General features: G+C 44.9%; 1 protein-coding gene across 1 annotated transcript in view; it reads left to right on the forward strand.

The window, feature by feature from the left end:
• The first annotated feature begins 222 nt into the window (after nucleotides 1-222).
• The window catches only part of LOC139582554 (thyrotropin receptor-like), a 58,547-nt gene continuing 41,708 nt past the window's right edge, over nucleotides 223-17,061 (forward strand). Inside the window, exons 1-3 of the mRNA XM_071412648.1 lie at nucleotides 223-564; nucleotides 8,946-9,017; nucleotides 11,613-11,687. Coding sequence (XP_071268749.1) covers nucleotides 371-564; nucleotides 8,946-9,017; nucleotides 11,613-11,687 — 341 coding nt within the window. The 5' untranslated portion in view covers nucleotides 223-370. The remainder of the gene's footprint in view (nucleotides 565-8,945; nucleotides 9,018-11,612; nucleotides 11,688-17,061) is intronic.

The following is a 17,061-nucleotide window of genomic DNA, read 5'->3' on the forward strand; positions in this document are numbered from 1 at the left end:
ATGTTTTATTTAGCTTTATGATGTTAGGAAGTTGGATTTTAGGATACATTCCCATAAACGAGTGAAAGAAAATCCAAAATCTTTAATTCTCCTGCCTGACACAAGAGTGCCTCAGAAGTCCACCGTGAAACTGTGCTCCTGAAGCAAGACCACCTCCACCCCGCAGAGTATCCTCAAGCATCTCCTCTCACCGCGCTCTCAAACCGTCAGTATAACCGCGCTAGGACGAGTTCATGTGCTGAAGTTTATGACATAAACAAAGTAGCGGGTTTCAACTTCAATTTGCCACGGGCGTCCGGTGAGAAGGAAGCCGTCAGAATCTCAGAGTTATCAATAGGCGCATCATTGGGGATACTTTTTTTAAAAAGAGATGACTGAAAACGACCGACACAGCTTGCAGGTGATAACATGTGTGCTGTTTACCCTCGTCACGTTACCGATCGAAACCTTGGTTGACTTCGACTCCTGCCCCACTGTTTGTGATTGCTCAGAACGGAACACCTACACGATCTCCTGCTTTGACATTGATGTCATTCCCACATTTCCTGCAAGCACAGATACACTGTAAGTATCTGTTTACTTTAATGTCCCTTTGTTGTATGGATTGATATCTGATTCATGTGTGTGTGCATGCGTGCGTGCGTGTGAGGATTTTTTCTTTCTATAGGAATTATTTTAGTCGATTGTGATGGCTCTTGTAGGCTATGGGTGATGCAAAGAAAACTCCTTGGAACATTTCTCTGTAATGAGTTGATCCTGTAACGAATCTTGTCTGAGTGAGCCAAGGGCCTCTTTCCTGCCTGTTTATCAGACAGTCTTGGTTCTTGGAGCTTTGAGTGTGTGTGTTTTGATGGAACATTATGAAAATGTACGCAGATGCTCTGCTAAATGACTCAAATGTAAATATGCCTACATACATGATGATGAGAACAGGAAAGGCTATGAAAATTACAGTGTAAAACGTTTTGAAACAGAGGCATCCATTGAAGAAAAATTATGAAGTTATCAGAGAGAGAGAGAGACTTTGCTCTCTGGGTAAAGAGTCAGGATTTGGAGATCTCTGGCTCTGGGCCCCGTGTTTAAATGGCACCCTATTTCCTATAGTGTGTTGCTGTTGACCGTATGGATTCCTGCCAAAAGTAGTGGACTGGACTTATATCAGGAACAGGGTGCATTTCAGACACAACCCTGGTCCTGACCCAGGTGAGAACCAAAGGGCGAACAGCAAGAATGTCCAATTGTCATATTTGAGTAAAAGTAAAGATACCTTAATAGAAAATGACTCAACTAAAAGTTCAAGTTACCCAGTAAAACACTACTTTAGTAAAAGTCAAAAATATTTTCAAATTCCTTATATTAAGCAAACCAGAAAACACGATTTTGTAACGGCTCTCTTTCGGTGAGTGAGTAGACCAAGGCGCAGCGGGTGATGAATACATAATGACTTTATTGTAAGACGAAGACAGACACGAAATACACTTGACTAAATATACAAAATAACAAAACGAACTAGACAGACCTAAACTACGAACTTACATGAAACGAAGAACACATGAACAGGAACGACCGCATGAACGAGACAGTACCTTGTGGCGCAACAGACACAGCGACAATCACCCACAAACAAACAGTGAGAACAACCTACCTTAATATGACTCTCAATTAGAGGAAAACGCAAAACACCTGCCTCTAATTAAGAGCCATACCAGGCAACCCAAAACCAACATAGAAACAGCAAACATAGACTGCCCACCCAAAACTCACGCCCTGACCATCACACACATACAAAACAACAGAAAACAGGTCAGGAACGTGACAGATTTTCTAGTTTTTTTCATTTACGCATAGTCAGGGGCACACTCCAACACTCAGACATCATTTACAAACGAAGCATGTGTGTTTAGATCAGAGGCAGTAGGGATGACCAGGATGTTCTCTTGATAAGTGAGTGAATTGGACCATTTTCCTGTCCTGCTAAGCATTCAAAATTGAATGAGTACTTTTGGGTGTCAGGGAAAATGTATGCAGTAAAAAGTACATTATTTTCATTAGGAATGTAGTGAAGTAAAAGTTGTAAAAAATATTATTAGTAGACTGTAAAAGTACCATTGTCTGGAGATTCACTCACAAGCAGCAGATGTCACAACACTGAGTAGGAGGACTCTGGTAGGCTTACAGAAATAGAAATCAACATAGTTTTTTCGGTTGGGAAGGACCTATTTCAGTATGCTCCATTACATGGCAACATGAGGAGTATGTAAGTACACATGATGTCCGATGATGTCAGGGTTGCCAACAAAGGACCCTGAGAATTAAGGGGGAATGGGATTTCTTGTGATTTATTTTTTATTTAACCTTTATTTAACTATGCAAATCAGTTAAGAACAAATTCTTATTTACAATGACGGCCTAGGAACAGTGGGTTAACTGCCTTGTTCAAGGGCAGAACGACAGATTTTCACCTTGTCGGCTCGGGGATTCGATCTAGCAACATTTCAGGTAATGGCCCAATGCTTTAACCACTACGCTACCTGCAGCCCCAAAATGATGGAGAGACTGCCATCAGGTTCTGAGAGTGATGGATGCTTCAAGACATCCACAATAGGACCCAGATGGTTTCCTGGTTATAATGAAAAAAAATAGAAAATTATGTCACGTGATCAGGTTAAATTCATCATAAATTGCTGCTGCATTCTGTACTCTCTTGGCCAATAGGGACTGGGGCATCTGTGTATGGGCACGGGTAGGCTTCAGAGAGGGCATGGTGGGTCTACAGCCCTCCTCCGGCTGTAGAGGTTTAACACGTGTGATAATGCACGATCTCCTTCTGTTTGTTCAACCTACTGGGAACATTCCATTACCCACCCTACAACCGGACCTCCCCCCTCCCTCATCCACCGTCTCTTCTCCCAGGACACCCATCACATGGAATTAGTCCCCAATCAGTGCCCCAATTCATCTGCCCAGACGCATCCGCGATGCCACCGCATTCTTCATCCTTACATAGTTTGCCCAGCGCCCACCAGGAAACAAAAGAAAAGGAAAAATATCTCCCCAAAATATCTCAAGTCTAAAACAACCCAGCTCGAAATAGCCAACTGGCATCCTGTATTTTAGGGATGTTCTGATAGTTGAGGTGTGAAGGTGTTGTACTGTACTGACTGGGGAACAACAGTGGAGCTGAACACAGATAACCTGAGCCTAGGGCCAAGGTCCCTGTCTCTTTGTGTTAACACAGTGGCTAGATATCTCTCTGTGTATGTGTGTGTGTGTGTGTGTGTGTGTGTGTGTGTGTGTGTGTGTGTGTGTGTGTGTGTGTGTGTGTGTGTGTGTGTGTGTGTGTGTGTGTGTGTGTGTGTGTGTGTGTGTGTGTGTGTGTGTGTGTGTGTGTGTGTGTGTGTGTGTGTGTGTGTGTGTGTGTGTGTGTGTGTGTGTGTGTGTGTGTGTGTTTCACAAGCAGACTACCATAGTCCCTGTGCCCAAGAAGTCCAAGGTAACCTTTCTAAATGACACTCACATCTATATCTTTGAAGGGCCGGTCATGCCTCACATCAACACCATTATTCCAGAAACCCGAGACCCACTCCAATTTGCATACCGCCCCAACAGATCCACAGATGGCGCAATCTCTATTGTACTCTACACTACCCTTTCCTACCTGGAGAAGAGGAATACCTATGTGAGAATGCTGTTCATTGACTACTGCTCAGCATTCAACACAATAGTGCCCTCAAAGCTCATCACTAAGCTAAGGACCCTGGGACTGAACACCCTCTGCAGCTGGACTTCCTGACGGGCAGCCCCCAGGTGGTGAGGGTAGGCAACAACACATCCGACAAGTTGACTCTCAACACGGTGCCCCTCAGGGGTGCGTGTTTAGTCCCCTACTGTACTCCCTGTTAACCCACGACTGCGTGGGCAAAGGAGCTGATCGTGGAATACAGCAAACGGAAGGCTGAGTACACCCCCATCTACATCGACAGGGCTGTAGTAGAGCGGGTCGAGAGCTTCAACTTCCTCTGTGTCCACATCACTAAGAATCTATCATGGTGTAAACATACCGACACAGTCGTGAAGAAGGCACGACAACACCTCTTCCCCCTCAGAAGGCTGAAAAGATTCAGCACGGGTCCTCACATCCTCAAAAGGTTCTACAGATGCACCATTAAGAGCATCCTGACTGGTTGCATCACCGCCTGGTATGGGAACTGCTCGGCATCCGACCGCAAGGCGCTACAGAGGGTAGTGCATACGACACAGTACATCACTGGAGCCGAGCTCCCTGCCATCCAGGACCTCAGAGAAAGGCCCTAAAAATTGTCTAAGACTCCAGCTACCCAAGTCATAGACTCTTCTCTCTGCTAGCGCAAGGCAAGTCTGGATCTACAGGACCCGGAACTGCTTCCACCCCCAAGCCATAACAATTCTAAATAGTTAATCTGGGTAGCTATTTGGTTAATTATTTAACTATCTGCATTGAATCTTTTTGAACTAACTTTTTTTGTCTCATCACATACGCTGCTGCTAGTGTTTACTATCTATCACTCTATTCCTAGTTTTTTGTACGTATCTACACTACCGGTCAAACGTTTTACAACACCTACTCATTCAAGGGTTTTTGCAGCAATTCGACCATGAAGGCCTGATTCAAACAGTCTCCTCTGAACAGTTGATATTGAGATGTGTCTGTTACTTGAACTATGTGAAGCATTTATTTGGGCTGCAATTTCTGAGGCTGGTAACTATACCTCTGCAGCAGAGGTAACTCTGGGTCTTCCATTACTGTAGCGGTCCTCATGAGAGCCAGTTTCATCATAGTACTCGATGGTTTTTGCGACTGCACTTGAAGAAACGTTCAAAGTTCTTGACATTTTCTGTGTTGACTGACCTTTAGTCTTAAATTAATGATGGACTGTCATTTCTCTTTGCTTATTTGAGCTGTTCTTGCCATAATATGGACTTGATCTTTTACCAAATAGGGCTATCTTCTGTATCCCCCCTGCCTTGTCACAACACAACTGAATGGCTCAAATGCATTAAGAAGGAAATCAATTCCACAAATTAACTTTTATGGAAGCACACCTGTTAACTGAAATGCTTTCCAGGTGACTACCTCATGAAGCTGGTTGAGAAAATGCCAAGAGTGTGCAAAGCTGTCATCAAGGGTGACACGTTGAAGAATGTCAAATATAAAATATATTTTGATTTGTTTAACCTTTTTTTGGTTACTACATGATTCCATATGTGTTATTTCATAGTTTTGATGTCTTCACTATTATTCTACAATGTAGAAAATAGTAAAAATGAAGAAAAACCCTTGAATGAGAAGGTGTTCTAAAACTTCTGACCGACAGTGCACCTCAATTACATCGTACCTCTGCACATCGAGTCGGTACTAGTAACCTGTGTATATAGCCAAGTTACTAATTTTGTATTATTATTATGTGTTTTACTTTTCTATTATTTCTCAATTGTCTTTCTCTCTGTATTGTTGGGAAGGGCCTGTAAGTAGGCATTTCACTATTAGTCTACACCTGCTGTTTAACAAGCATTTGACAAATAACATTTTATTTGAATGATTTGTTCTCTCTGTGTCTCTCTCTCTCTCTCTGTCTCTCTCTCTCTGTCTCTCTCTCTCTCTCTCTCTCTGTCTCTCTCTCTCTCTGTGTCTCTCTCTCTGTGTCTCTCTCTCTGTGTCTCTCTCTCGCTCTCGCTCTCTCTCTCTCTCTCTCTCTCTCTCTCTCTCTCTCTCTCTCTCTCTCTGTCTCTGTCTCTGTCTCTGTCTCTGTCTCTGTCTCTGTCTCTCTTTCTCTCTCTCTGGTTACATACACAAGGTTGACATATCATGTCACGCCCTGACCATAGTTTGTTTTGTATGTTTCTATGTTTTGTTTGGTCAGGGTGTGACATGAGTGGGCATTCTTTGTTGTTTGTCTATTTCTATGTGTTTGGCCTGATATGGTTCTCAATCGGAGGCAGGTGTTTGTCGTTGTCTCTGATTGGGAGCCATATTTAGGTAGCCTGTTTTGTATTGTGGGTTGTGGGTTATTGTTCCTGTTACTGTGTTTCTGTGTTCACGTTACGGGACTGTGTCGTCGTCGTCGTCGTCGTCGTCGTCGTCGTCGTCGTCGTCGTCGTCGTCGTCGTCGTCGTCGTCGTCGTTTGTTTGTTGTTTTTTTTGTTTTGGTTTGGTTTTGTTCAAGTATTCTATTAAAATGAATACTCACCACGCTGCATCTTGGTCCTCCTCTCTTTATCCCAACGACGAACGTGACATATCAGCTCAGTGTGTAAGGAAAATAGATATGGCAATTTAATTTCTTGTAGTGCGTACCGTATCTTTGTGAGTGGATGTGTAGATGGGTGTGCCAGAGTGGTGTGTGTGTGTGTGTGTGTGTGTGTGTGTGTTTGTGTTTGTGTGTGCGGTAATGGCCCAACAGCGTGATGGTGTATGGTGACATAGGTCTGTTCTGTGTCCCTCTGTTGGAATTCATCAAAGAGCTGCCACGTACTACTCTACCACTGACCAATCACCTGACTAACTGCCAGCTCTCAGCTCTGTATTAGCAGTGGTGTTTAATAAGTAAAAAATACTTTAAAGTAATACTTAAGTAGTTTTTGGGGTTGATCTGTACTTTACTTTACTATTTATTTTTTTGACGACTTTTACTTTTACTTCATTACAATCCAAAAGAAAATAATGTACTTTTTACTCCATACATTTTCCCTGACACCCAAAAGTACTCGTTACATTTTCAATGCTTAGCAGGACAGGAAAATTCACACACTTATCAAGACAACATGCCTGGTCATCCCTACTGCCTCTGATCTGGCGGACTCACTAAACACAAAAACTTCCTTTGTAAATTATGTTTGAGTGTTGACATGTGTCCCTGGCTATCCCTGAATTCAAAAAACAAGAAAATGGTGCAGCCTGGTTTGCTTAATATAAGGAATTTGAAATGATTTATACTTTTAATTTTACTATAGATACTCAAGTACATTTTTGCAATGACATTTACTTTTGATACTTAAGTATATTTAAAACCAAATACTTTTAGTTCCTTCAATGCGGAGAAATGCAGGTGTTCCCGTGCAGACACAGTGAAGCAGCTCCATGGAGTATGCTGCTCCTTTACTGAGTCAGAAGTCTAAAGTGGATCTCTCCCTTTTCATTGGCTGAAACTTATACTAGGTCCAACAGCTATCTCAACTACCTCTACTACGATTAACTATTGTCGTCGTCGCCCCCCCCCCCGGCAACAACAAAAAACACGTATGGATTGATATTCATAACAATATCACCAGTGGTGATTTCTAGTAATAAACCATTATAACTCAAGCGTTTTTATGTTCCCGCTAGCCCCCAGGCCGTAGATGTACGTTAGCAGGGCCAGACCTTGTTTGGTTTGGCTCAGGGCTGAGAGGTTAGGTCCAGGTCCACTCCTACACACTCAGCACCGGCGTTTTCCCTTCATGTTCCTATGACAGGGTTTACACCATACACTTCAAAGAGTTATTTCATCCAGACAGCAATGCACTGCATGGAGAGAGAACCTAGTTACCAGAAATATATCCACCTATCAATGTTGGGTCAGAGCTGACCTGGCCGACGCTGTAAGTTGAGGATTTTGTTCGATTCGATAGCTAATGTGTAATACCAAATTACCAACAATTGTGAAAGCAATGGATAGGCTGTTGAGTGCCTCATACCCTCACTTGCCCTCTCTTTGTCTCCAGTCCATCTCTACAGCTCTCCTTTTTATAGCTTTTTTTGGAAGGGGGGGCTAACTCAATATAATAACTAAAACCAAATCCAAACTGTGACAACTGATAATGTACCTACATTCATACTGTTTATTGACTGTGTCCAGCTCGCTAACAATCACGTTTATTGACTGTGTCCAGTTCGCTAACAATCACCGAAATGAAAGCTAGATTATTTGTTACTTTTAATTCTTACTTTGTTAGGTATTTTTCTTAACTGCGTTGTTGGTTAAGGGCTTGTAAGTAAGCATTTCACTGAAAGGTCTACATCTGTTGTACTCGGCACATGTGACAAATAACATTTTGATTTGATTTAGACAGTCAGGGAACATTGAAAATTCCCCAAACTATTGATAGGGGACTATTATTAGCACATTTTCTCGATGAAGATTGATTTCTGCCTCCGGGGCAAAATTAGTTTGACACCCCTGTCCTCAGTGATTCTGGGTCTGCTTTTCAACTCCTAGAGGAATCCATGTCCTCAGTGATTCTGGGTCTGCTTTTCAACTCCTAGAGGAATCCATGTCCTCAGTGATTCTGGGTCTGCTTTCCAACTCCTAGAGGAATCCATGTCTTCAGTGATTCTGGGTCTGTTTTCCAACTCCTAGAGGAATCCATGTCCTCAGTGATTCTGGGTCTGCTTTCCAACTCCTAGAGGAATCCATGTCCTCAGTGATTCTGGGTGTGCTTTTCAACTCCTAGAGGAATCCATGTCTTCAGTGATTCTGGGTCTGCTTTTCAACTCCTAGAGGAATCCATGTCTTCAGTGATTCTGGGTCTGTTTTCAACTCTAAGATTTGCAGCATGCACAGTTGACCTTACACACTGTAAGGTGGATGAGTGTCTCCACGGCAGGCATGTAACCCCTGCACACTGACTGAACTAAACCAGCACAAGGAGACCTCAAGATCTCAACATTACATCCAGGGATTTGGATAAATTAGTACAGAATGCATAACTGTCCGAAATGGGTATATATCTTATCAGTTGTTACAGATATGATAGAGACTCTGGAGGAGGAAGGTACAATGCTTTTCTTATGAATGGAGTTCAAACAACTACATGTTGATCTGTACACTTTACATAAATCAGTAAACTGTACATAAATCAGTAAATTGTACATAAATCTGTAAACTTTATGTTGATCTGTAAACGTAATCCTCTATCTTCTCTTCCAGATGGCTTCTGGAGACGCGTCTGAAATCAGTGCCAGGAGATGTCTTCTCCAACCTGGTAAACATATCAAGGATGTGAGTGAATCACAATCAGCACGATCACATTCACCAGCTTCTCGTTAAAGTCCTGAAGCTTTGCATTTAAATTCCCGTGAATAACACAATCATCAGGATGATACACTTGTTTCTCACTGTTATTCCCAACCTTTGCTCTCTCTCCCCCCTCTTCTCTTCTCTCTCCCCCTCTCTCTTCTCTCCCCCCTCTTCTCTCCCCCCTCTTCTCTTCTCCTCTCTCTTCTCCTCTTCTCTCCTCTCTCTCTCCTCTCTCTCCTTCTCTTCTCTTCTCTCTTCTCTTCTCTTCTCTCTCTTCTTCTCTTCTCTTCTCTCGCTTCTCTCTTCTCCTCTCTTCTCTCTCCCCCTTCTCTCTTCTCCTCTTCTCTTCTCTCTCTTCTCTCTTCTCTCTCCCCCTCTCTCTTCTCTCTCTTCTTCTCTTCTCTTCTCTCCCCCTCTCACTCTTCTCTCTTCTCTTTCTCTCCCCCTTTCTCTTCTCTCTCTCCCCCCTCTCTCTTCTCTCTCTCCCCCCTCTCTCTTCTCTCTTCTCCCCTCCTCTTTCTCTCCCCCATATCTCTTCTCTCCTCTTCTCTTTCTCTCCCCCTCTCTCTTCTCTCTTCTCCTCTTATCTCCCCTTCTTCTCTTTCTCTCTCTAGTTCTCTTCTCTCTTCCCCCCCTCTCTCGCTTCTCTCCCCCACCTCTCTCTTATCTCTTCCCCACCTCTCTCTTCTCTCTGTCGCTCCTCTCTTCCTCTCTCTCTCTTCTGTTTTCACCACTCTCTATCTCTCTCTCCTCACTTCCCCCTCTCTCTTCTCTCTCTCTTCCCCTCTTTCCTCTCTTCCCCCTCACTCTTCTCTCTCTCTTCCCCTCTTTCCTACTCTCTCTATCTCTCTCTTTTCTCTTCCTTCTCTCTATCGCTCTCTCCTCTCACTCTCTTCTCTCTTCCCCCCTCTCTCGTCTCTTTCCTTTTTCATCATCAGTAGGATCACATGTTTCTTGTTAAAGACACAAAGCTCTATAAAGCTATATTTAAATTCCAGCGACTTACTAAACCACCTGTTGCATGTCTCTTATTCTCCAAAGAGGGGGAAAAACATCAGATCCAAGCCTCCGTCTGTCTGTCTGTCTGTCTGTCTGTCTGTCTGTCTGTCTGTCTGTCTGTCTGTCTGTCTGTCTGTCTGTCGGTCGGTCTGTCGGTCGGTCGGTCGGTCGGTCGGTCGGTCGGTCGGTCGGTCGGTCGGTCGGTCGGTCGGTCTGATCTGTTTTCTGTTTGGTATCACTGCTGTCTGCTAAGTTAATGTTAATGCCATCCTAGAATAGGAATGTGGGCATTCCCACCACAAGGGCCTAGGCATCCCCAAGGTATTCCAGTACAACTGTTCTATGGATTGGTGTTTTTTTAGGATTTTAGTTTTTGGTCAAAAAAGACTGTAAAATCAACAGAAATTCAGCTGAAAATAATTTTGAACATCTGTTCCCAAGTATGAAACAAAATAAAAATAATAGACCGTGTCTGAATTTTAATCAAAGTATGTATTTGAAAATAACAATAATTTCAATCTCTTTTTTTGGGGCTTAGTTGTGGTCAATTTGCAGTGTACACATGTTTATCATTACAGTATGTTCCTGCCGAGGCTGAATCTAGTTGCCTACCCCTGGTTTAGTTGATGTGGTAAAATATACACTAGGTACATAAAGGTGGAAAGGGCTATCACCAAGCTAAAACGCTTAAACGCAAGATGGAAATGAGAAACCAAGTTATTTTTTTAAACACTTATTCTGAAAATAAACATTCTGCCAAGCCTTGATCTCAGCCTGTGAGGCCAATGGCAATGTCCAAGTCAGCTACGAGGAAAGAGAGAGAAAGCAAAGAAGATTATTATTTTCTTCTGCCTCAGCCAGTACATAGCAGCCCGGTGCTTCTATATTGGCAAATAGTCTCTATTTTATATGCCATTAAATCACGCTAACGACACACTAGTTACTCAGTAACACATGAAACTGACACACATGAAACGGACACTGATGACTAAGGTGAAAGTGTTGCATACTGTACATACCTGTTAATTGATTGTATTTAGAGGCTATGTGAGAGGTGGGTAGTTGAGTAGATTGGACTTGTGTGACCATTAGAATGGAGTCCACAGACAGTAGATTGGACATGTGTGACCATTAGAATGGAGTCCACAGACAGTAGATTGGACATGTGTGACCATTAGAATGGAGTCCACAGACAGTAGAGTGGACATGTGTGACCATTAGAATGGAGTCCACAGACAGTAGATTGGACATGTGTGACCATTAGAATGGAGTCCACAGACAGTAGATTGGACATGTGTGACCATTAGAATGGAGTCCACAGACAGTAGATTGGACTTGTGTGACCATTAGAATGGAGTCCACAGACAGTAGATTGGACATGTGTGACCATTAGAATGGAGTCCACAGACAGTAGATTGGACATGTGTGACCATTAGAATGGAGTCCACAGACAGTAGATTGGACATGTGTGACCATTAGAATGGAGTCCACAGACAGTAGAGTGGACATGTGTGACCATTAGAATGGAGTCCACAGACAGTAGATTGGCCTTATTGAAGTATTGTTTTTTTTCTTCAGATATATATCAGTGGATCTGACGCTGAAGAGGCTGGAGAGGCATTCATTCTATAACCTGAAGAAAATCACCCACATGTGAGTGACTTACTAATATAATATGGGCCATTTAGCAGACGCTTTGGTCCAAAGTGCCCAAAGTTGTGTGTGCATACATTTTTACGTATTGGTTGCCCCAGGAAACGAACCCACATTCCTGGCGTTGGGAGCACCATGTTTAACTGAGTCACACAGGACCACCTTCACTATCTGGTAAATTCTCTTGATTTCTATTACTGGCTATAACAGGAAGCGTATTTCGCCTTGACAAAATAGCAGTTTGTAGGCATTTGAGTATAGTTGTGTCAACTAAATTATTATTAAGTAACTGGTTCCACAGACTTGTTTTAGTTTACGCAACTTTTCAGTCAAAGTGTTACCAGAACTTTACATTTTTAGTTGTCACAAACTTAAAAGCATGTGTTCGCTCTATTAGGCTCATGTTCATTCAACTAGAAAGTATTATTTATGGCATTTTACCTAAAAATAAGTCTGTGGATCTAATTACACACACAGCACTTTTAACATACATTGTTTTTAACTTACAGCTTGCATGTTAATTTATACAGTTATTATTATTATTTGTACTCACAATCTCTTGATTGATGTCGTTCTGATCTTGCTGCTATGCCACCATGTCTGTGTTAATTATCAGTTCATCTGACAATTCTCACATCATTGCATTGATTTATTTATTTAAGCAATTTTAGGTTTTTCTGTATAATTGTCTAATGTTGGCAGGAAATATTACTCTGCTTTAATGTTACTCCTTCATAAATCAAATAGTTTTGACTACTTTTAACAGATTTATTTCAAAGTGCAAAGTGTAGCAATACAGCTGAAATTAGTTATTGAGACTGACATGGTGGCATAGCAGGAAGATTAGAACGCTGTGAACCAAGAGGTTGTGAGTTCAAATCCCAGCTGAGGACATGTTGAATACTAATTACTGTATTAATGGACATGCACAATGTCAACGTGTGTGAAATATGTAGTTGGAACTCTTTGTATGTTAAAAGCAGTATGTGTTTCACAGACATTTTTGGGGGGTAAATTTGCCCAAATAATAATTTCTAGTTGAATGAACATATCAGACAAATTGAGCAAAAACAAGTTTGAGCCAACACGTTGTTTTTATTCAGGTAACACTGACCGAAAAGTTGAGTAAGAAAAAGATGTGGAACCAGTTACTTTAAACTTCCTGGCATTGACAATGTCACGGATCCCTCCGGAACTTGCGCACACCTGGTCCCCATTTCAACTGATTGTATTTGTATAAATGTGCCCTTTTCACCATTGGGCTGTCAGTTATTGTTACAATGTCCGTTGGTCGTGTGAGTACCTGTGCTATGTTTTGGCGTTCGTGCCATTGTGGAGTGCCAGAAGATTACGGGTCTCGTACCGTGTGTGATAATCATTGTGCGCTAGTGTTATTTATTCGAGGTACTCCTCGCTCTTTTGTTTGGGTTTCAACCCTGTGTTTTGTATACGTGTTTGTTTGGTCTTCGTCCCCGTGCCTTTACATGGAACGCTGTCATTTGGGAAAATAAAAACCTCTATTACGCATTCCTGCACCTGTCGCCCGATCCCTTCATACCAGCATGACAGACAACTTAGATGGAAAGCTACTGAGGATGGTAGCTGACTCTATAGCCACTCCTAAATGTCATATCTTTAATCTGAGCCTAGAGGAAAGTATTTGTCCTCAGGCCTGGAGGGAAGCCAAAGTCATTCCGTTACCCAAGAGAGCCAAAGCAGCCTTTACTGGTTCTAACAGCAGACCTATAAGCTTGCTGCCAGCTCATAGAAAACATTTGGAAAAAATTGTGTTTGAGCAAATACAATACTATTTCTCTGTAAACAAATTAACAATTTGATATTAAGCCTTTGCCATATTGTGGATTCAGAGCTATATCTAATAGAACTCAAATGGTTTTCTTTAATGGACACCTCTCTAATGTTAAACATGTAAAGTGTGGTGTACCGCAGGGCAGCTCTGTAGGCCCTCTACTCTTTTCTATTTTTACGAATGACCTGCCTCTGGCATTAAACAAAGCATGTGTGTCCAAGTATGCTGATGATTCAACCATATATACATCAGCAACCACAGCTAATGAAGTCACTGAAACCCTTAACAAATAGTTGCAGTCTGTTTTGGAATGGGTGGCCATTAATAAATGGGTCCTAAGAATATCTAAAACTAAGAGCATTGTATTTGGTACAAATCATTCCTTAAGTTCTAGACCTCAGCTGAATCTGGTAATGAATGGTGTGGCTGTTGAACAAGTTGAAGAGACTAAATTACGTTGTGTTACCTTAGATTGTAAACTGTAATGGTAAAAACAAATAGATTCAATGGATGTAAAGATGGGGAGAGGTCTGTCTTTAAAAAAAGAGATTCTCTGCTTTTTTGACACCACATTCCAAAAAGCAAGTTCTGCAGCCTCTAGTTTGAGTCATTTCTTGATTATTGTCCAGTCGTGTGGTCGAGTGCTGCAAGGAAAGATCTAGTTAAGATACAGCTTTCCCAGAACAGAGCAGCACGTCTTGCTCTAAATTTGTAATCAGAGGGCTGATATACACTTACCGGTTTGAACGGTAGTGTAAGGAGGGCTGATATAAACACTATGCAGCCAGTCTCTCTTGGCTATGAGTTGAGGAGAGACTGGCTGCATCACTTATTTTTAAAAGAAACATGAATGTGTTGAAAATCCCAAAAGGTTTGCATACTCAACTTACACAAAGCTCTGACAGACACATTTACCCCCACCAGACATGTCACCAGGGGTCTTTTCACAGTCCCCAAATCCAGAACAAATTCAAGAAAGCATACAGTATTATATAGACCCATTATTGCATGGAACTGTTCCATCTCATATTGCTCAAATGAACAGCAAACCTGGTTTCAACACCTCTCCTGTAAGGGCTGTTGTCCTCCTCTTCCTCAGATGAGGAGAGGAGAGAAGGATCAGTGGACCAATACGCAGCATTAGGGAAATATGCCATCTCTTTATTTGACACGACGGCACACGAAAACAAAACACTTACAAAATTACAAAACAAGAAAACGACGTAGACGAAAACCTGAACATGAACTTACATAACTAAAACGTAAAACTCACGGACAGGAACAGACTACATCAAAACGAACGAACAACCAAACAGTCCCGTATGGTACATACATCGACGACACAGGAGACAGGTAACAACCACCCACAACGAACACAGTGAAACAACCTACCTAAATATGACTCTTAATTAGAGGAACGCAAAACACCTGCCTCTAATTAAGAGCCATACCAGGCAACCCTAAACCAACATAGAAACACACAACATAGAATGCCCACCCAAAACTCACGCCCTGACCATCACACACATACAAAACAACAGAAAACAGGTCAGGAACGTGACAGAACCCCCCCCTCAAGGTGCGAACGCCGGGCGCACCAGCACAAAGTCCAGGGGAGGGTCTGGGTGGGCATCTGACCACGGTGGTGGCTCAGGACGCTGTCCCCACACCACCATAGTCACTCCCCGCTTCTGTACTCCCCTCCCAATGACCACCCTCAAACTAACATCCCCTAAATGAACAGCCAACACCGGGATAAGGGGCAGCACCGGGACAAGGGGCAGCACCGGGACAAGGGGCAGCACCGGGACAAGGGGCAGCACCGGGATAAGGGACAGCACCGGGATAAGGGACAGCACCGGGATAAGGGACAGCACCGGGATAAGGGACAGCACCGGGACAAGGGGCAGCACCGGGACAAGGGGCAGCACCGGGACAAGGGGCAGCACCGGGACAAGGGGCAGCACCGGGACAAGGGGCAGCACCGGGATAAGGGGCAGCACCGGGACAAGGGGCAGCACCGGGACAAGGGGCAGCACCGGGATAAGGGGCGGCAGGTCCCGGCTGAGAGACTCTGGCAGATCCTGGCTGAGGGACTCTGGCAGATCCTGGCTGAGGGACTCTGGCAGGTCCTGGCTGAGGGACTCTGGCAGGTCCTGGCTGAGGGACTCTGGCAGGTCCTGGCTGAGGGACTCTGGCAGGTCCTGGCTGAGGGACTCTGGCAGGTCCTGGCTGAGGGACTCTGGCAGGTCCTGGCTGAGGGACTCTGGCAGGTCCTGGCTGAGGGACTCTGGCAGGTCCTGGCTGAGGAACCCTGGCAGGTCCTGGCTGGACGGCTCTGGCAGGTCCTGGCTGGACGGCTCTGGCAGGTCCTGGCTGGACGGCTCTGGCAGGTCCTGGCTGGCGGAAGGCTCTGGCAGGTCCTGGCTGGCGGAAGGCTCTGGCTGATCCGGTCTGGCGGAAGGCTCTGGCTGATCCGGTCTGGCGGAAGGCTCTGGCTGATCCGGTCTGGCGGAAGGCTCTGGCTGATCCGGTCTGGCGGAAGGCTCTGGCTGATCCGGTCTGGCGGAAGGCTCTGGCTGATCCGGTCTGGCGGAAGGCTCTGGCTGATCCGGTCTGGCGGAAGGCTCTGTAGGCTCATGGCAGACGGGCAGTTCAGGCGCCGCTGGGCAGACGGGCAGTTCAGGTGCCGCTGGGCAGACGGGCAGTTCAGGCGCCGCTGGGCAGACGGGCAGTTCAGGCGCCGCTGGGCAGACGGGCTCAGACGGCGCTGGGCAGACAGATGGCTCCGACGGCGCTGGGCAGACAGATGGCTCAGACGGCGCTGGGCAGACAGATGGCTCAGACGGCGCTGGGCAGACAGATGGCTCAGACGGCGCTGGGCAGACAGGCAGTGCAGAAGGCGTTGGGCAGACGGCCGACTCTGCCCTGCTGAGGCGCACAGTAGGCCTGGTGCGTGGTATAGGCACTGGCTGCGCTGGAGAGGAGGAAAACTCTGACAGCGCTGGACAGGTGGGAGCAGCTGGAGAGAGAACCCGGAGAGACAGCCTGGTGCGGGGGGCTGCCACCGGTGGACTGGTACTTGGAGGTGGCACCGGATATACCGGACCGTGAAGGAGGACACGTGCTCTTGAGCACCGAGCCTGCCCAACCTTACCAGGTTGAATGGTGCCCGTAGCCCTGCCAGTGCGGCGAGGTGGAATAGCCCGCACTGGGCTATACTGGCAAACCGGGGACACCATTCATAAGGCTGGTGCCATGTATGCCGGCCCGAGGAGACGCACTGGTGGCCAGATGCGTTGGGCCGGCTTCATGACATCCAGCTCGATGCCCAACTTAGCCCTCCCAGTGCGGCAAGGTGGAATAGCCCGCACTGGGCTAAGCACGCGTACTGGGGACACCGTGCGCTTTACCGCATAACACGGTGTCTTACCAGTACGACGCCTTCTACCTCCACGGTAAGCACGGGGAGTTGGCTCAGGTATCCTACCCGGCTTTGCCACACTCCTCGTGTGCCCCCCCCCAAGAAATGTTTGGGTCTGACTCACGGGCTCCCAACCGCGT

This window comes from Salvelinus alpinus, chromosome 8 (assembly GCF_045679555.1).
Source record: "Salvelinus alpinus chromosome 8, SLU_Salpinus.1, whole genome shotgun sequence".
Classification (NCBI taxonomy): Eukaryota; Metazoa; Chordata; class Actinopteri; order Salmoniformes; family Salmonidae; genus Salvelinus; species Salvelinus alpinus.